The 20,779-nt window shown below is 40.6% G+C and overlaps 1 protein-coding gene across 1 annotated transcript; it reads left to right on the top strand.

Moving 5' to 3' along the window:
* The first annotated feature begins 14,544 nt into the window (after window positions 1-14,544).
* LOC108117091 lies at window positions 14,545-15,510 on the top strand. Its single transcript, XM_017229289.2, is given in 3 exon segments — window positions 14,545-14,887; window positions 14,946-14,974; window positions 14,976-15,510. Coding segments are annotated over 3 exon segments (267 nt in total). The 5' UTR covers window positions 14,545-14,787; the 3' UTR covers window positions 15,114-15,510.
* The last annotated feature ends 5,269 nt before the right edge of the window (window positions 15,511-20,779 follow it).

Genomic DNA, 20,779 nt, shown 5'->3' with positions numbered 1-20,779 from the left:
TGAGAGAGAGGGAGAAAGAAAGATGCGAGCGGCCAACTTCCGGCGGAAATAGTAATTCCCATAGATTTGACAAATGTCGCTCAGAGTATTAAATAATGAATACCAAATGCCCTTGGCTCCGTACTTTCCCTTAAGCTGCTTGAATAGCAAAAGGAAAACAGGGAAACTAATGATGTTGTTTTCTGAAAATACAAAAGCAATACCATTTCTTTTAAAGTTTTCTTAAAGCAAAGATCAAATGTACAGATTTGTAGGATGGCTATTTGCCAATATAAAATTCGACATTGTTTTTGTTGGATAATTATTCTGATATTATTAAATGATTTAATATTTTACATTTTGAATGTTTGTTTATTTTCATCTCTGCATAAATGTAATCAAAATATGTAAACTATTTTATTTTATTATTTAGATTGAAATGAAAACCAGACAGCCTAGGGCTTATTTCCATGTTGATGAGTTGTTTTTAGCTAAACAGAATTAGAGCAAATATTAGAGATATAATTTATCCCAGATACCACAATTTATTTAATTCTTAATAAAAATTAAATGAAAATAAATAAAAGTATGACGAAATTATTTATTTGACAATGTAAAACAGATATTTGATGGCCTAGTTTGCCGCCTGAGAAGATGCTGCTCCAAGCGAATTAAATTCCAGCCGGATCGTGGGCGCCTTTAAGCCAGAGCAAATCATTGTCAATGGCGACGGCAACACCTAGGCAACAAAGTAATGGCTGTCAAACGAAGACACTCATAGTGAAAGGACACAGACAGACACACACGCATGTACTTGAGGAGCCTTGACAACCTGAACAAGCCAAAGAACAAGACATTTGCCGCGGCGACTTTGATTGGCAGCCTTCTTGGTAAAAGTAGGAGGTTTCCTTGCCCAGGAGATGGGGCCCAAATCATCCTGGCTAAGGATGTATATATATGTGTGTGTGTGTGTGTGTGAGAGTCGCGCTGTCGTCACCGCCATCATCATCGTCATCGTCATCTATAATAACATCAAACGGCGCACTGCCCAGAACACACCAGAGGCCCACCAGATTCCAGTTCGCCTCAGCTCTCAGATCTTTCATTTCTGCGTACCGCTCTGCCAAGGCTCCCCCCCCTTCCGCTTACCCATTTGCCACGCCCCTCCCACCCCGCTCGTCCTTCAGCACCTTAGGACAATTCCGGCCACCAGCCTCCCAGCTTGTTATCACGCGCAATAAAAAGCTTGCCAGCATTTCGCTTTTTTTTTTGCCCCCACTCCCATCTTCAATACCCTGCGAAAAGGGTATGGAGCGTTTGCCAGGATTCTCCAGGGGAAACATGGTACCCGGTACACGGTACTTGCAGATTCCCGCTTATGTTTGCTCTGGGAAAATTCTGGGAAATTCTTTAAAAACAGGAGTTCGCGCAGGGTTTAAAATGGCAGACAACGTGCTCTAAGTAATGGAACTTTTTTTAAAGATTTTAATGTTTTTCTTGGAGAAAATTAATTTTTTAAATATTTTTATAAACCAATTTTTTGTTTTAATTGAAAATATTAACGTCTATATGTCACAATATTATCGATTGTATATATGTTTTGCATGTCTATGTCTTTCTATGAATAAAACTTACTTTTGTGAAACCCTCCTGATTGTAAGAAAAACCCATTTAAAAATTGAATTTCTATAAATAGGATTCAATGGCTCTGAAAATACTTTCTTAAAACACTTGATTTGACTAGCTAATGATTTTCGCATTTATTATTTTCATCGTAGTTACTTTTAATACTTTTTCTAGCATTTTTCAAAACAATTCTTTCCCAAAAATTGCTAAACTATCTATAAATCAATAATAAATTTCCAAACCTAAAGTATTTCCCAAAAGAAAAATTGTTATCCAGATTAGAAAAGAGATGATAATTCGACAAATCTCCAACCAGCATGGAAAATTCCGTAAAGGATTTATAGCTATTTGTCCAGATTTCTGCTTCGGAGTCGGTTATCATCCTTTTTAAAATCCCCCCAGAGCATCAAAGCTTCGTCATCCCCCCATCGATGTTTTACTTTTTTCTACAGATGCTTACTTGATTTTTCCTTCCTTGCGATTTTCAAACATTTACTTTCGCTTTTTGCAAAAGGAAAACATAGACAAACACACACGCACAAACACACAAACACAAACAGCCATACACTTAAAGAGGGAAAAGGCACGTATTCAAATTGTGGGTGGCAATTGGAGTCCCCCGCCCCTTGGTCATAGGCAAAAAACAACAACAACAACAACAGCAGTAACGTGGAAAAATACGCCCCGTGTTCGCAAGCGAAAATTGTTGTTGGTGGGTGTGGCATGGCGGCGACGTCGACTGAGGCTGTGGCAGCACAGCGGCGTTGCCTGAATGCGCGTTTAGTTTCAAGTGTTATTTTTGTACTAGAAGCAGCAGCAGCAGCCGAAGAGATTGAGGGGGAGGTCGCTGGGTGGCTATACAGTTAGACGATTGGGTGGTTGGACGCAGGTTCGAAGGACTCGTCGTCTTCTTCTTCTTCTTCTTCTACGTTGCTGGGCTGCCTCCTTCGTCGTTTTCTTCTGCCTTCTCTGCAGCTCTCTTTCTCTCGTCCTCGTCGCCTATTTCGGCTGAAGTGCGTAATTGATGTGAAAAGTGGCAACAAACTGTTTTTTATTTGCGCTTGCTTTCAATTTGTTTAAATTGCTGGGCGCTGTCTTTCCACTTGCCACACTCTCACACACAGGGACACCAGCACACACACTCATCGACACCACCCGCCCCGCACTCACACATTTTTAAACGCTGATTGAAGTTTTATTGAATTTTAAATTGCACTGGCCTTGGTTTGAGTTCGCTTTCCTTCTGCTGCTTATTTTCACTTTCCACTTTGTACTTGTGCTTATTTGCTGACAACTCCCAATATGCACTAAGGGAAACTTCTGATTCTGATTGGTATATTTTTGAATTACATTGCATTGCTTAGCGTTTGTTTTACTATATTTACTGGCTCATATAGGATACAGAGTAATCATGGTATAAAAAATCTAATGTTATTTCTGAAAACACAGTATAAATTGACTGATTTAATATCGAATAAAAAATATTTCGCATTATATCTTCAACTTACCTAAACATATATTCCAACAGCTAACATTAACAGGTTTATAAAACTTTATAAGATATTATTTTTACAGCTTAATAACATCTTTCTTTTCTTTCCTCAAAATGAATTTGCATATAACTCAATCCCTCATATTTCCTCTCAGTGCACTGACACTTTTCTCCTCTCGTTTACCGTCTTCATCTCGTTCTTGCCGCTTGAGTGTTTTATTGTTGACACAAATAATGTCACTCAAAATGTCAAAAAGAGGCCGCTGGAATTTTTTACCATTCTTATTTGTGTTTTTGTTATTTCTGTGTTTCTTTTCTTTTTTTTGCCCCAAGCCAGTTGCCAACCGCTGAGGTTTGACATACATTAAAGTGAGTTGTCAGGTGCGTGTTTTTATAGGGAAACAGGAACGAGATGCCAACTCCCAATTGGCGTCAATTCAACGCTGCTTTTGCCACTCATTTTCCGCTCAAATTTTCCCGGCTGGCAACAATTTAGCCAGAAACTCCCACCAACTAATTGTAATCAGCTGCCTCAGCGGCACGCCCACTCCTCTGGGAGTTCGGAGCGTCAATTACTTAGCCTTCATTGAGAGAAGCAGCTGCCGCAAGTCAAATAAAACATATTACAAATGACTCTGGCACCCCAACACTACCACTGATCTCCCCCCGATTCCCTCGATTCCCGGGCATTACTCAGCCTTAAGAGCCCGTCCAACGTTGTGGCAGCAATCTGACAAATTTCGCACAAATTATGCGTTGGCCACAAAAATGATGACGACAACGATGGCACGAATGGCCAACGAATGGTTTGCCCGGCGCCCGGGTTTCTGATTCTCCCAATTCGGATTTTCGTCCTGATGCTGATGCTGATCCTGGGGGCCGGCAACAAAAGGCGACGAAATTATTATTGCATTAAGTGGAATTATTAAATTTCATCGACGACGCCAGCGACAACGGCTCGGCGAAAATAAAAATAAATAAATCTAATCAAAAATAAGCACACAAATAAAATGGCAAATGATAAAAAAGGAATGCGGCAGGAAGAGGACACAAACCAAATAAATCAATAAAAGGAGACAATAACACGAAATTCGGTCCACATAGTCGGAGCACAGAGAAAAATATGTGGTATATATTAAATACATATATATTTATATATTTAAATTGATTGAAAGACCATTAAAATAGCCTTTTACAAATCTATTAAAAGATGTCCAAAATCAAACCAATTTCCTATTATATACGTTGATTTTTAACACTTTTTAGCATAAATAATGTTGTAAAGACAGAAAATTAACTCATTAATTTTAAAAATATTAGCTATTATATAATTTTAAACAAATCCATTAACACACCACATTTTCCCTCTGTGTTATCTTTTTTCGGGCCTAAAAGTTTGCTGCGCCACTCAAATCAACATAAACTTTGATATATTGTGTGCGGCAATAGGCGCAGTGTCCTGCCAGGCATGTCCTGCGTTGATTTAATGGCCGCCACCCCATGGAGGGTCAGGGCCAGGGGCGACCAAAGGGGGAGCCGCGGTAGCCAAACTACTTATTACGGACGCCGCTTGTCGCCATTGTTGTCAATTTGGTCCTGTCTTTGACAGCAGAGGGACGAGGACGAGGATGAGGATGTGGATGAGGTATCCGTGGATGAGGTTTCCAGCAATCGGCAAGCTGGGCATTCAAATTGTAGTCGCATCATCATCTTTATAGCTATTGTGATTTTGGAATTAATTGCCACCACACACACACACACACACAGACAAACAGAGGCGGTTATTTGTGTTTAGGCGCCACAGAGCACAAGTGCTTAAAGGATTTCGTTTCCTGTCGCCCCGAGTTCAGCGGAGTTAAGTTGGGTTCGGGATCATCATCATCTGTAGCCTCAGCAGCAGCAGCAGCAGCAACAGTTTACTCTGGGTATCCTTTTGGTCCTGCTTCTGGTTACTTGATTGCCCTCAAAAGTATGCAATGCTAATAAATTCAGTTTTATGTGGCCAACGCTCAATTTTCGCCCCCAGTCCGACCAACCGGCCCACAGGCCCACTTTTATGACAGATCATTAAAATTTTTTCGGGTCTTATTTTAAGTAGCCTGTTTGTCTTGCTTTTATGGCGCTTGATTCGGGCTTGACTCCTCCCAATGGCCGAGTTGAGTTGAGTCAAAGGGTGCATTAATATTGAACTTTATTGTCTTTTAGCGGGTCAGTTTTTTGTGGGCATCCGGTTGCCAGTTATTTTTCGGTGAAATGGTTTTAACTGGCCTCAGCAAAATGTGTTAATGGCGGTCGCTGGCAAGTGTTTACTAGGGCTGCGAGATCCACGAAAACGGATATGGCGGAGGATATGGGATAAATATTGAAAACAGGCCCAACTAATTATGGAGGTCATAATAAATGGGCCAAGAAGGCAAAATGTTTGGCCATGAATGCGTAATGCTGGACGGGATCCAATTATGATACTTCCATAGCCAAGCAGGCCATGGAAATGCGCAGCCATCTCCAGCTGAAAATCCCATTTCCCAAAGTCTCAATTCCCACCAGTAAACTCCCAAAAGAAAAGCAGCCAGCAAAAAAAGCAAGCAGACTTCAATCGAGTTACTCCACTTACAACATCATATGGTCTCTGACCTCACATTACGTATACGCCCCAGCTGTTTCTCTCCGCACTCGAACTCGCAATTGTCTGCTTCTGCTTCAGCTTTTGTGCTGGTTGTGTTAGTTGATGGTGGTGCACCACCACCCGCCAAAAAAAAGGGCAAATCCTTTTGGCAAACATTACGTATACGCAATACTTGTAATAAATGCTGTGGCATGCTTGCAGGGCGACGTCGTCGTCATCGGCGACACTTTATTATTGAATATGTCATCCTCCCCATTCCGATTCCCCATTTACCATCCCCCCTTCCAACCCTCCGCCCATGCCCAATCCCATTTGCATAATTGATCGGCAACGAAGCGCGAATCGCAAGCGATGATTGTAATCGCCAGACATTTCCATCTGGAGTTAGATGAAAACTTAACTGGCACACGCATTGGGCCATGCCACGCCCACGCTTCTTTTCTTTTTTTTTGGCGGAACTGGTTGAGAGGCCCTGTCTGTTTTCCTTCACTGTTTGGGTTTTTTTTGTGGCATCAAATATTGATGCACAGCTACGTTGACGACGAGCGTTCCATAATTGATGCATGTGTGATTTATGTGCGTCCTCGCCACCACGTTCAATTGTGCAAATCAATTTCAATAATCGACAACCAGTTGGCGGCAATGATCGAAATGAAATAATAGATACATGTGTGTGCCACCCACACACCGACATCCAAATTGCCACATCCACGAATGTCCCCGGAGAGCTCTTCAGCCCAAATTTGCGGTTCCATAAAATGTTCTTGATGCGGAAATTGATGGCACTGGCAGCCCTGAGGAAGGACACAATTTGAGATGCTTTGTGCTGATGCCGTTGAAAAAAGTCTGGGTCTGGTACACATTAGTCATAAAATATCAGATTCTCGATATTTTCCCTTTTCAAATTTTAAATTGAAAAGGATGTGGTGTTTTTTTTAAAGAGATAGAATCACTAGTTTTTATTTATTCTTCCGGTGTTTTTTTTCTATTCTTTATTTTTAACACTCCTTTTTTTAATTTTGTAAGTTTTAAATATGTTTAAAAGTAAGCAGTATTAAAATAATCCGATTTTACAGATTTTTAAAATACTTTTATACAAAATTGCCCTCTGAATGAATATAAAGGGTTATCATCTATGCATCAGCATTTGTATTTTTTGGTAACTTTAATCCAATTAAGAACAGAAATGGCAGAAATTTATATGGATATGCCACCTATGGATTCGATTTCAAAAGAGCTCTTAAAACGAAAAATTAAACCAACATTTTTGAACAATAATTGGCACATTTTTGTAGTTGGACGGAAACTAACTAACGAACCTTAATATTTTCCGGCAGATTTTTGACAAGCATATTATAGCCAATATTTGATACAGCAAAATCTAGTTTTGGGAAAAATAACCAAAATCTTGCTCTTTCAGATTTTATTACCAAACGAATGGAAAATAAGTAAGGCGTTCAACGTTGGATGTATAACAATTTATTTTCTGATTTTTTCAATTTTTTCATTCCTTTTAGTTGCCTGATAATGCAGTAAAATTATAAGACAGATTTGACAGGCATTTGAACTTTAACATAAATCATTGATTTTTTTAATATGGAATATTATTCACCTAGCATGACTTCAAAGAAATCATTCGATTTTTACACCATCAACAAATATTGTAAGTATTAATTTCTTTGCGTTATTTTTCCACAGACAGCATATGCTCCTCCTTGATAGATAGACAACAAGTTACGACTAAAAGTCAACGGTGCGTGTTACCTTCGATGTAGGTAACTTCAGGGTCCACAGAGCAAGTCACCCACACCACGGGCAATCAGTCAGCCTCAAATTGTTTCTAATTAAGACTCCCACTTCGATGGACCGAATGTCCTGGCTGCCCTCCACATACTTCAGAAAGTGGGCATGTCCTATCCGACTCCTGGCCCTGCACTCAAGTGTTGTCTATGGCAACGGCTGGCAAATTTGTGCGGACACAGGTCCCCAGGCCTGTTTACAAGCTCAGTTTGCAACACACACACACACATTCTCAGTAACTCACATATAAGTACATATACATTCACAGGATGATATAACGAGCGGCCAGGACTCACATGCATCCAAAGGAATTTAATTATAACTTCTGTAACTAATTTCCGTTTTCAGGCTAACGGATGGGCGGGAAATATGCAAAGTGGCCAAAACGACTGGCCGAAAATGCTGCACAAATTAATATTTAATGCAACCAAAATTGGCAGCCAGCTGTTCATTGAATATTACGCATACGCCCGATATGCTCAGAATTCGTTCTAGCTTGTTTTTGTTTTTGCATTTTGGGTCTGAAAGTTTTGGCCGCGCTGTCACAGAAATTAACACGTAACCGGCATAAGCATCATTATCACCACCAACATCGTCGTCGTCGTCGTCGTCTCATAATCACCGGGATCATTTACGTGACTCGCAGTGTCCATTAGGCCAACAACCACACGGACAAGACGGCCCAAAGGATTACAGCATCCCAGGGAGTTATTAGACCTATCAGCATTAGCAGCGGAGGGAAAAAAATGAATGAAGAGCCCGGAGACTGACGGGCCCGGCAAACTTTTTCTGCCCCAACTTTTGGCCTTGGCTTAACCCACCGACACACCGACCGCCACGCAGCTTAACCCCACTTATGCACAAGGGGATCCTCCTCGCCATCGTTGGGCTAATTTAAAGTTTGTTTTATTTAGAATAAAATAAAATATTAAACAAGCATAAACGAAAAGGGACAGGCGGCGCAACGACGACGACGGCGAAACCAATTTTCATTTGCACTTTTGATAAATTAATTAAACGCGAGAGCGAAGAACAACAACAACAGCAGCAACAACAAATAGAAAAAAGGACGAAAATCTTTAAAATAATTAATTAAATAAACGGACGCTCGCCGAAGGCTGAAGTGTAGAGCTGGGAATCAAGCCAAAGCAAAGCGGGAAAACCGAAAACAAAACCGAACTGAATGCCAAATGATGAATGCGCGTCAAAGCAGCCCAAGCAGATGAATGGAAATGGATCGGGTTGAAAGGGGTGAAAAGAGGTCGGGATTTTGGGAGGAGGCAAGGCCCAGGGAAAGCAGGGGGCGTGGCATAGAGTTGAAGCCAAAAGCGAAGCAAGTTGAAATTATGGCAACCAACTGACACAGAAATCCATTTTTCATTTTCAGTCACAAGACTGAACGCCTCCCTCTCTCCCTGCCATTCTGCAACACCCTCTTTTCCATCCTCGACCATGGGCCTTTGCCTACTTATTTATGAGCTTGTATGTTGTAGTTGGTCAAACACACCATATAACAACAACAGCAAATACAACGAAAAATGGAAAGCTGAAAAAAAGAAGACGAGATGATGGAACAAAAAAGGGGTAGAGATTACAAACGAAAAATAAATAAAAAGCAACAGCAGTAACATGCTGCTTACTGATTCTCCTTACTGATTGTTGCTGCCTTTGCCACTGGCAAGCCAAAAAAAGAGATGAGGAAAAATGAAAAAGAAAATCGGAAAACAAAGCGAAACAATGCCTGAGAAACTGATGAACGAAGTTCGGATTCCCTTGAGCCGCCGCCTCCCAGAGCCGGAAAATGTATTCAAGTGGAGTCATTTTTCCAGTTTGTATGAAATACTTGGCATAACTTTTGGGTCCCGGCATTCAAAAGTTTTTTTCATTCCTACTTACAGTTACTGGGTGGCATTCAATCTTATTTAATTGCAGAAATATTCAATGGCAGCAGCAGTACAGAAGTGCCGAAATCTCTTCATTATTTAAGCATTCTACGGAAACTTCACCAGTCATCCCGGGGCTTTGCATAATCAACCCCTTGTTTTCCAATTCATGTTGGGCATACTTAATACTAAATCCCGGCTAGGTGTTTTCTACTTTATGCAAAAGCGCAAAAATCTTTGCCAAAAATTATGTTTAAAATGATTTTAATATCTGGTCTTCACTTCTGTTTAGTCATTTAAACAACATTAGTAAAATTCTTTAAATCAATTTTTTAAAGTTAATTCAGTAACCATTAAAAAAATCCAATTTATAAGTCACTAGTAATTGTGTTATTGTTAATACCCAAACTTTTAAGTTCTTTACACAGTCAAAGTTTTGCAGTTCCTGACATGACTTACAGCCAAGAGTATTTCCTCATCCTTTAAGATACCCATCAGCTTTATGGCAAAACTATTAGAACCATTCCTTGAGCTAGGGCATCTCGAACCGAACTCAGTCAAAGACCTTTCCTGATTTTTTATCCACCTTTTTTCCTGTTGTTTTGTTTGGTGAAGCGCCTTTCCTTCGCATTGGTCTCCCATCTTCGCTTTGGCATTGTCTGTTAAATTACGTATACGCCTCGCAGCGCACAACTTCCAGCCGTTGGCTGATGCGAGTGTGTGTGGCATGCAAACAAAAGCCGCTTGTCTGTCAGAGTCGAACTTGAAAACTTTCTTGCGTTGAGATTTCTTCATGTTTTTTTTTTTTTTTTTTTTGGTTTGAAATGGTCTGGGGTTCGGGGCTTGGGCTTTTGGGTTTGGGGTTTGGGTGTAAAAAACACAAGACACAACAACAAAAATGAGTTGTAAATGTCAAAAGCGTTCGGAGGATGCCGTAGACAATTTTCAAATGCTGGCAATCTGCAAAGCAATTTGAAAAGAAATGAAAATATGCGCAATAATTTACACCCTAGGCAATTTTTTCCCGCTATGCCATGGCCCCATACTATTATCAATTCTTGTTTGGATTTCGTCGTTATTTTAATACCCAGTTACCCGAGGACAAAATGGGTATATATAATATAATATATTTATTTCATATGTGATTTTACATTCCATTCAATTTTTTTAGTGAGAAGTACAGACTTTTCTGGTATTTTCTCATAAAAAACATTCAACATAGTCGTATTTGTGAAATATTTTGCGAATTTAAGGCTACTGCTATGGCATTTTCAGTACTCAAAATCCTTTACAAATAATATAAAAAAATAAATGATTTCATTTTTTTATATTATTTCCCAAAAAACTGCATGGCATTTAAAATTGATCTATTAATTGAAAATTTATTATTATTTTTTGAATCTAATCTAACGTAAATATTTTATAAATGTCTGAAAAATGAATGAAATCTTTTTTATGTGTGTAATATAATTGATTTCAGCTAAGATTTTCCGTTAAGTCAAAGTAGCTTATGATTGCCAATATTAAGGCAATTAAAGCTGCAAAATCAAAAATCAGTATTGGGTATCCAAGAGTCGAAAATCCGAACTATGGATTCCTAACACGCTTTTGGTCCTTGTTGCTTGTGGCATGACAACTCTTCAGCAGGCGAATGACGATTCTGATGGCCACCCATGTCCTCCATGTCCTCCTCATGCCATCATGTGTGAAACGTGTGTGTGTGTGTGTTTGTGTGCCAGCTAGTGTGTGTGTTTTGGCTGTAAGCAGCTGTCAGTGATTTCTGACAAATTGATTTGACAGTCGACAGTCGACAGGCGAGCAAGGGGGCTCCGAAAAATGCGGGGTGGCAAGACGAGGGGCGGTACGAACTTTTGGGCCAGGCAGCAGCAAGTCGGGCGCGTGTGCTAAAAAAAGATGAAAGCCGCCGTTTGCCGTTGCCGTTGCTGTTTCTACTACTACCACTACCACATTACCATTCTTGTTGCCATGTCTATGCGTGAGAGAGACGGCAGGAGAGAGAGAGAGAGACGACGATGCGATGCTGGGCCGCTCTTTTGGCCAAAAGAGAAAGCAGCCAAGCAGAAGCAGAAAAGCAAAAGCAGCGCCAAAGAGTTGTTGCCCCAAAGAGCATAGCGTGGTGAATTTTTTTAAGCTGCCTGTGTGTATATGGATTTGTTATTGTTATACCCTGCAGGGCAAAGGGTATGATGCACTGGGGGAAAAAACAGGGTTTAACAGAAAGGAACTTTAACTAGTTTTTACTAGAAGGAACTTTGTTTCTCACCTGTTTCTGTTATAACTTAAAGAAACATATTAGAAAGTACCTTTGTAGAACTTAAGTATTATATATAAAATTATTACTAAAAAGATTAACAAATTTCAGGTTCTTATATTCCCCTTTAAACCAAATAATAAATTACTCTTAAGGAATCTGTATACGTAATTCCATAATCAGAAAAACTTGAACTCCTTTTTCAGTGCCGAAATCAAAGGAATCGAGTTACGGCAGGTTAATAAAATAAAGACAGTTGCTCTAAAGTATTTTCCCGTGAAATGCTTTTCGCCTGGCAGTTTGGCTTTGTTTCGCTTTCTGCTGCCAGTTAGTTACAGCTAGTTACCTGCTGCGCGGGCTCAGCGCAGTAACTTTAGCTCCTGCTTGATTGACGTTCCAACTGATTGACTAGACTAGTGACTGACGGACTGGACTGAAATCGGAGGGAGAGGGCGTTGGTGGCGTTGGCAGGGAATCCCCTGCAGCATAACAAATGGCTGCGGTGGGTGGTGGTTGATGGAGGTTCTATGGGAGTCGACTTTAAACAGGCATGGGAAAATGCCATTAGATGAGCAGCTGCCAACGTCAGTGAACGGCGTCTCTCACTTGACAGTTTTATTTATAAACTGTGCAAATAAAACTGTAAATCACTAGGGACACACAGCCAGCGAAAGATGGGGGAAAAAGTGACCTACATAGGAGATGGCAGGCTTGTCCAAAAAAAAAAAAGAGCAAAAAAAAAAGTAAATAAAATATATAGAGCTCGGCACACTGGGAAAACGAACGATGCCGCCACAAATCAAACAATTAATTTTACTGTCTGAAATTCCAGCACTAAATCAACAGCCAAACAATTGAACCATTTAACTATGTAAATAAAATTAATGCTCCCTGAAAGTGGAAGCTGGCACCAAGGGTGTAGTAGGGGGAAAGAGCAGAATAACACCGGACAGTGCCACCTTATGCTGCGCCAGCTAAGCAGCAAAATATCCATTAAAAAGCAATCAATATATGGAAAATAAATGCCAGTCACCCAGTTACCCAGCCCCATTCGTCCTCATCTCATTTCATCTAGTTAAGAGCCTCTGCCAGCCGCATAATCTGAATTTAATTTACCCCGCAAACACACACACACACAGCAGTAGCAACAGCAACAAAATGAAAATAAGGCAAACAAAAACTGAAAAATGTCAAAAACGAAAATGAAAATGAACTTTCCAGGGGGTTTTCCGCTGGGCTTGTATATATAGTGTTGGCCTGGCGAATGAATGGCCATTAAGTAGCACACCCATAGAAAAAAAAAAGAAAATACAAATAAAAAAGGACCCAAGAAGCTCAAGCTCAAGGTGAGTTTGCCAGAGAGAGAAGCAGAACATTTAAGGCGAGAAAGAGAGAGCCAGCCGAAAATATTCCACAGTGAGTTGCCATTTTGCTGCTCCAACATAATTTGTATGCCCCAGCCTCTGCCTCAGCCTCTTGCCTCTTGCCTCTAGATTCCACCTCACCGCCCCTCATCACTCGCCTTACTTGACCTGATTCTGGTGACGTCATTCGCCGGATAGGCCTCACTGCGAATACGTAATGTGCGAATCGGGCTGCATTAGGCTGCTGGAACTGCTGGAGCTGGTGGCATGGCAAGTGAATAACTTGATTAAATGCGAATACATTATATTATTTGATTTGTTCGAGCACAAAGACTTTGGACAAAGGGTAAGGCAAGTCACCATCTTGCCATTCAACTTGACTCTTTCAAAGACTCCGCTGCTTGGTTTCTTTTTGGTTTTTCCTCTATTTGATTTTGACGTGCCATTGACCAGCCACAAAACTGATATCTTCAATTTTCAGCTGCAACTTCGTGTGGCTGAAAAAAACAAAAAAAGAAATGGAAGAAAATTCTGTGGAAGAGGAGCCAACATGCAACTTTTAAGGCAGGGAGAACTGACAGCTGGCACCAACTTATAACTCAAAGTGCTATGGTTCTCTGGCTCCCGAGGCAGTTCCTCAACGAACAAGAAAAACACACACACACACATACATACATACATATATAGGGTGACGGTGAAAAGATACAAAACTTGCAAAAACGAGAGGGAAAAAGAAAAGTTTCAGTTACGTGCTGTTGCTTTTAATTGAATTTTTTCCCACTGTAGCTTCTGCTTTCTCCCTAACTGGCCGCTGTGGGTAGCCAATGGTCCAATGGCCTGACCAAGCACATCCGCCCGCCACTTCCGTCGGTGCTGCCTGCCCCCCTGTCCCGTCCGCATTTCCCACTTTTCCTGCTTTTTCCCATCCAGCCTCCTTAGCATGAGCAGACTCTAGCTGGAGGGCAGTTTTCTTGTTATTTCCAACGCGCAGCCAAGTCGCAAGTCCTTAAGCGGTTTATTTTGCTTCACACTGATTTGCAGGCAACGGAGGTGTCCAGAGGACCCAACCTTCCCCATTCCATCTACACTTGAAATTAAAAACGGGGATTACCGTCATCTAAATACAAGTTATGCGATTATTTGGCGAGAAAACTGGCTGGCCAAAAGGAAATTTTGTAACTTTACCCTCTAAGGAAACTTTCTAAAACTTTTAGATTTAAATTGGATTTTCTGGTTAAGATTAGGTGGCATATTTAATTTATTAATATTTATCGCTAGACCTTTTTGCCTATTATATTATAAAATTATTAAATTAAACCCAAAACAAATAAGTATAAGAAATACTAAGGTTAAGTTGCTGTATAATCAATTTCCTTCATTAATTTTTCTTAATTTTTCCTTTGCAATTACGAAACTTTTCCAACAGTGCAGACTTCCTCGATTTGCTGCTGCCAGTTTTTATGCAGCAAGTTTTTAATTAAGAAGTTTCAATTTAACATTGCCCATAGACTGCACTTCGCTCTCGAAAAGCGCATTATCATAATAATTTACTTACTCACTTAGCGGGGCGTGGCACTTCAGAGCATAATCGTCGGCGCGCTCTTCTCCATTCACTTCCTGCCTTCCTGCGTTCCTGCCCCAAAGGCATGGAGATAGCTTTCAATTTGGAAGTATATTTAAATATTTTGGAACACAATTGCTGCCGCACAATACGAAGTTCGTAGGAGAACAAGCGGATATCAAAGATGCCAAGTAATTGGCCATGTCCTGTGTTCCTGCTTGTTTTTATACTACTTGCCCTAGTGGTTGGTGCCTACTACACCTACATACATCCCAAGCAGATTCGTGAGTTAAGCTAATCTTGCTTATAGATCCTAACCTTAATCTGAACATCCTCTCCCAGATCTGGAGAGCTGTTACCTCAATGGTGGCATCCTGCCTGGAGCTGTGGAACTGCGAGGAACGGTACCAAAGTCGCGTACTCACCACGTGCATCAATAAGCGAAAGATCTGCTGCATGCAAACGATCCAAATGAAAAATCTACAGGATGCCGAGGATTTTGCCGAGTAAAGGATGTAATAGCGTTTGAAGGAACTACTATTTAAAGTGCAAATTAGGGATTTCTTGTATTAAATGTACATTTTCGTAGCCAATTTTTATAATTGGAATAATTATTTTAAATTATTATTCCGGAACGGCTATAACGAAAATTTACAGTTATGTTTTAGTAAATTTTCAAAATTTTTGTTCCAATTTGAATTACTTTTCGATGTTTTTCATTTTTTCAAAGTGATTTTTAGGTACATTCATGTTTACCATTAGCTTGTAAAAATGTAAATATTTTTGAAATATTTTTTCCTCTATTAAAAACTTTAGTTAGTAATTAATATCTATCTAAAGTTTACGTAAATGATCACTATGTAACACTACATTTATAGTAAAACACTGAAATAAAATCCCAATTATTTCTATATATCTTACCATTCCCCCTTGGCATATTTTCCTCGCGGTGGCCTTCTCCTGCCGCCACTCACATCCAACTCTATCCAATTATCCAGCCGACTATCAATTCCACGGGTCCATCAATTGAATCGTTATGCCTGCGATAAGTTTAACATTCTGTCTGGCCAACATCCTTTAGTTCATCCTTCCCCCATGCCGCCCGGAAGGCCCAGGGCTAATTTAGTGAGTTTGCTTTGCCATTTTCCCCACCAATAACACTCGCAACTCATTTGTCTGTTGCCTGGGACTGCTTAGCCCAATCCATTCCCACCGGGCACTCGACGAGCAACACTTGGCATTGTCCCACACATATCCAACCACCTCCCTCATGCCATTTTCCCATCTCTAATGAAGCGCAAATGTTGATGTAAAAATTTAATTTAGTTCCTAACCCAACGATGCCGCACACGCAGGTCCTTGCGATTTGGCTGGGCAAAATGGGTGGGGCGAATGGAATGTCCAAATGTTTATGCATCGTGTGGCGAAACGCGTGTTTACCTTCTAATGTGTGCGTGACATGGACCCATGGGTTATATATTCGCCACATATTCCTCCAGACACACACACCACGGAGGGCATGCATTGAACATTACGTATACGCAGGGATGTCCTTCGGTCCCCTGCGCTACCAACAACAACAACAACACACAAAAAATAATAATAAACGATGCCACCACGTACATGTATTAAAAACAAAGCGCAGCACAGAAAACGCTGACAGGCCCTTTGCCTTCGGTTGCTCCAACTCCAGCTCTTGCTTGGGATCCTGGAGGACACCTCTGGCTCTCCCCTTTTCGCTCGCAAACATCTCTCCCTTTCGGCGACTCCCATGAAAACCGTGGTCGACGGGACCCTGCGAACCGGCAACAGAAGCCCGTCACAAAGCAAAGCTAACAAACTGTGAGCAGGGCGGAGCGGAGCAGAAACAGCGACCAGCGACCGGAAGGGAGTGCAGTGGCGCGACATGGAAGGGTAAGGAATAGGGGTAAGGGGATGATTACTGGCACAGGGACAGGGGCCAAAAGGGTTGCTGTCGGCCCAGACATTCAATGTCGTTCTCTTGCTGCCAGCAATGTTTACGAGCACAGTGCCCTTAGGTTATGCAAAAACTACTAAGTTAAAAAGGGGAAAAATTATAAGGTTAATGAATTTATCATTATAAATGGTATTTATCACTTTTATTCTATGGACTTGAACTTCTTTAGATTAAATAAAATGACCCCAAGGCCAACAAAGATTTGTATTCGTATTGAAGACTGCTAAAGCTTCCATAAATATAACAAAGAGAATTAAAGACTAAAAAGATAAAATAACATTTTGTTGTTCCTAAAACATAACTAATTGGAATTCAAATAACTGAAAAATACTTTATAAAGTTGTTTATACTAAAAATAATTCCATCTTTGACCTTCAGCTTAATAGCTTAACCTTTTAGCTCTAAATATGCACCACAAAATCTGATTTGAAAAAACCGAGTGAAAAACAAAATTAGTTTTGGCCACGCCTTAAATCAGTGTCCCCTGAGCACTGGCAGGCAGGAAAAACTAACGAACGACATCGGCGGGTCCTGGCAAAAGGATCCAGCACATAGATGCGGGGAAGGGTGAAAGTTTGCACCCCACCTTCACCCTCACCCACACAGTGCCAGCACCTGCTCTGAAGTCCTCCTCTTGTTTATGGCTTTGTTTGCACTTTTGTTTATGGGTGTACATTTTAAACGCTATGAGCACCTGCTCCGCCATCATGTGTGGCTGCCTTTGTGTGGATGTGAATGTGGATGTTGGCTTGTGCCAGTGCTTGTGTGACCGTTCCGTGACTTGTACTTTCCCCATGGAATCCCCCAACCACATCAGATTGCCACCCACCTCCGATCTGCGATGGCCACAAAACGAAGCCGGCTTCAGTGTCAGCTGACAGATGCAGTGATTTTAAGCGTCCATCAAAAGCTCCTGTTTGACATTTAATTGTTGCACATTGTTGTCGTTGTGGCAAGGAGGCAAAGGAGCACCAAGAGTCACATCCACATCAACGGACAATCTGAGTTTACTTTGGTCATTGTTCCAGGGGTTCAAGGTGAGCTGCGGCCAAATTTAACACGGCCAAACCATAAAAGACCAAAGTCATGTGCTTTATTACACATTCAACGGCAATGCGGCAGGAGATTACAACCGGTGAACCTATATACACAGGATTCCTGCCATCCAGGTGTGTGTCCATTGTAGTTAGAGGTGGGAATCAGAGCGTGACTCTGTTGGATTCTTGAATCTGCGGTGGCAAGTAACATTTCGTTTGTCAGTTGGTTTATATTTGCTTTAAATCAACTGAATAATAAAGTTTGGAATATCCTTGTTTAAATGGTCTTCATTTTATGAAAAAGGTCTTAAAAATTTTAGCAAATTTAGTTAGGACAAGGAGATTTCAGAAGAAAGAGAAAGATTACAGAAGAATATCTAAAACTGATTTTTATATTTTAGAATTTTAAACCAAAACATAGCTCTTGACGTAGAAAGAATGATATGTTAAGGAATATGAAATATAAAGGCTTATTTAATATGAACTAAACTAACTGACTTACAATAAATGGAACTCAAATGTTATTCAACATTTATATATTAAATGAAAATGTTTACTAAAAAAGAAAGAGGCCCAAGACAGACAAACTTAATTCCCAAAAGCAAATGTCATTTAAATATCCCTTTTCAAATGAAGAATGAATGTAAGGTGAATTTATGATAAAATATTAAAGTTTTTGAATTAAAGTTTAACGAGCTCAGGTGGGTGAAGGTGAAGGACTCGCCGTCAGACCTGTGACAAGATGTCCATCCCCAAACCTTGGGCATTCAGCCTTGGTGAAAAAACTTGGAAAAGTTTACACGTGTTGGCAAACGTTTTGTGGTTTCAGTTTTTGGATTATTTTCATGTTTTCTTGGCTTTTTTGTCTTTTGGGTTGGCTTCTGCCTAATTTCCAACTGTCACCCCGAGATGGCTTTTGGACCCCGGAACTCACTGACACACACACACACACACACATGCGACCATTTTCTAATGGCCTTTTCGTGGTCAAGCATTTAAGCGTTCCGCACCCCGAGCCCCAAAAACCCGTTTAGCCCTCACCTTTGACTCTGTGTCACTTTGGTTTACTTTTGTGCAACCGCAAAAGTCGTTGTTGCTGTTGGAAAATCCACACACACACACAAACCCATATATGTATACATCCATACTTATCCCTTTGCACATGCATACAGACACACCTTTTCTGACCATTTCGCACACGATGTTGCGGTCGTGTTGACATTTTAAATGCCTTTTCATTTGTCTCCCGCCATACGACTCGCTTTCGGCGCTAATTTCGTTCCATTTGCACTTAAATGCCACAAAATTTGACTAGGCATTGAATTTAATTGAATGGTGCGGTCGGACCTTAATGATCGAGAGAAATCTGTTTCCACAAAACCACCTTTGTTCCATTATTGTCATTGACCACTAAATGAGGGAGAAAGAAATATCCCAATAATAGTGGAGTAACAAACATGTTATTTCGATTTTCTTATGATCTATTTTTAATCTTTCTAAACTAATGACCCCTTAGTGACATTTAAGCTCTGCCTTTGCTCGTATCTCATATGTGCGCTTAATCCTCTAGGCACCAACTATTCTCTCTCTTTCTCCTTAATATCTTACCTCTCATTCTGCTGCTGACATTCTCTCCTTTTCACATCCGCTTCAGATGGTCGCAGCTGGTGGTAAAAGTTTTCCTGCAAATACAAAATATTTTCCATATAAGTTTAGAATTTTACCAGCCATTCCATTCCCCAGCGAGTTCTGGTTTTTCTGCTTTTTAGTGGTGGCATTAATTAAATTTTCATTTTCCTAAGGATGCTTTCCATCTGTGTGCTGGGATTGGGTTAAGAGTTTTTAGTTTTCCAGTTGCTTCCCATTGGGGAACACTTTCCAATTGAATTTTCGGCAAAGTCACAGAGCGTTTGTTGCTGCGGCAATTAAAAGCGAATTTTCTGCAGCACGCAGCGAACTTACAAAGCATTTTGGATGTAATTAAAAAATATCACGTATACGACGCATGTACCCCAAGGGGACGATTTGCTAAGCCTATTTATGACCGACCAGTATGGCTATATTTTTTATCCCTAACTTTTTCTCTGATTGCCAAAGAAGCACGCACATTTTTCGGTATTTAAGTTTCATTTTTATGGCTACTGGTTTTTCCTTTTTCGGAGTTCTGAAGGGAGATGTAGCTGATAGGGACAAATCAATTTTGGATGATTCATTAGCCATCTCACTTGCCTGCAAAGGAACTTCACCCAAAATTTTTCCCCATCAATGCCCAAGCCTTTGCCAATTAGACTTACACACACAGACACAATGGTGAATGGCAAAACAATTAAATGATTTTCGATTGAATGATTTTAGTGGCACTCACAAAGCGGCATTCAACAAATAGATTTCTGGAGTTTCGCAATAAATCTGTCGACACAAATTTTAACGCGCTGTCATGCATGGAAAATGGCAAATAATCAAGTAAGCCAACAAACAGCAAATAAATAAATAACCAAGCTGGCAGAGAGAGACAGGCAGTAAGATGAAACGCTCGCTGGTGCAAATATTTGTGAAATTCTAAACTGTAATCAGGCCAAAGTGATGGCGGCAGCAGCAAGTGTGCTTAATGACAAAACTTTGCAAATCAGTAAAGCATTTTATTGCCACACACTTGCCAAGAAAGGGACGGTCGAGCATGAGACAGATATTCTCGTTACATACATACATTTGTAATATGAAAACCTCATAATCACATCCTGCACAAATGCACAAACGGAGCCAAAAACTTTCTATCTCTGCAACCAGCCAGTCAGCCAGCCAGCCAGTCAGTCAGTCACTCAGCCAGCATGGCAAACTCATTTGACTGCATTAGAATTAACATGGCGAAGGAGTTGCCGGGGCAACCGGAGCAACAACTTCCTGTCTGCATTTCCCCTTCATACGAAAAGGCGGAAAACATTGCGCATACGCCTCGTTCCACGGCGTTGTTCAACTTTCGCCTTTCCACACTTTCCACCCACAGCATCTCAACTGCAGTGCCTCAGCTTCAGCTTCACCTTTGGCTCCAGCATATTTGTCGCTAAATCAGTTATGAAATCCTCTCCTCCCTACCCCCAAACCAACAACAAAAACAATAAGATTTTCCCTGGGAAAAACTTCGTTTACCTGTGCAAAAATTT

This window comes from Drosophila eugracilis, unplaced genomic scaffold (assembly GCF_018153835.1).
Source record: "Drosophila eugracilis isolate 14026-0451.02 unplaced genomic scaffold, ASM1815383v1 contig_440, whole genome shotgun sequence".
Classification (NCBI taxonomy): domain Eukaryota; kingdom Metazoa; phylum Arthropoda; class Insecta; order Diptera; family Drosophilidae; genus Drosophila; species Drosophila eugracilis.
This window is presented reverse-complemented; position numbering and strand designations above follow the sequence as displayed.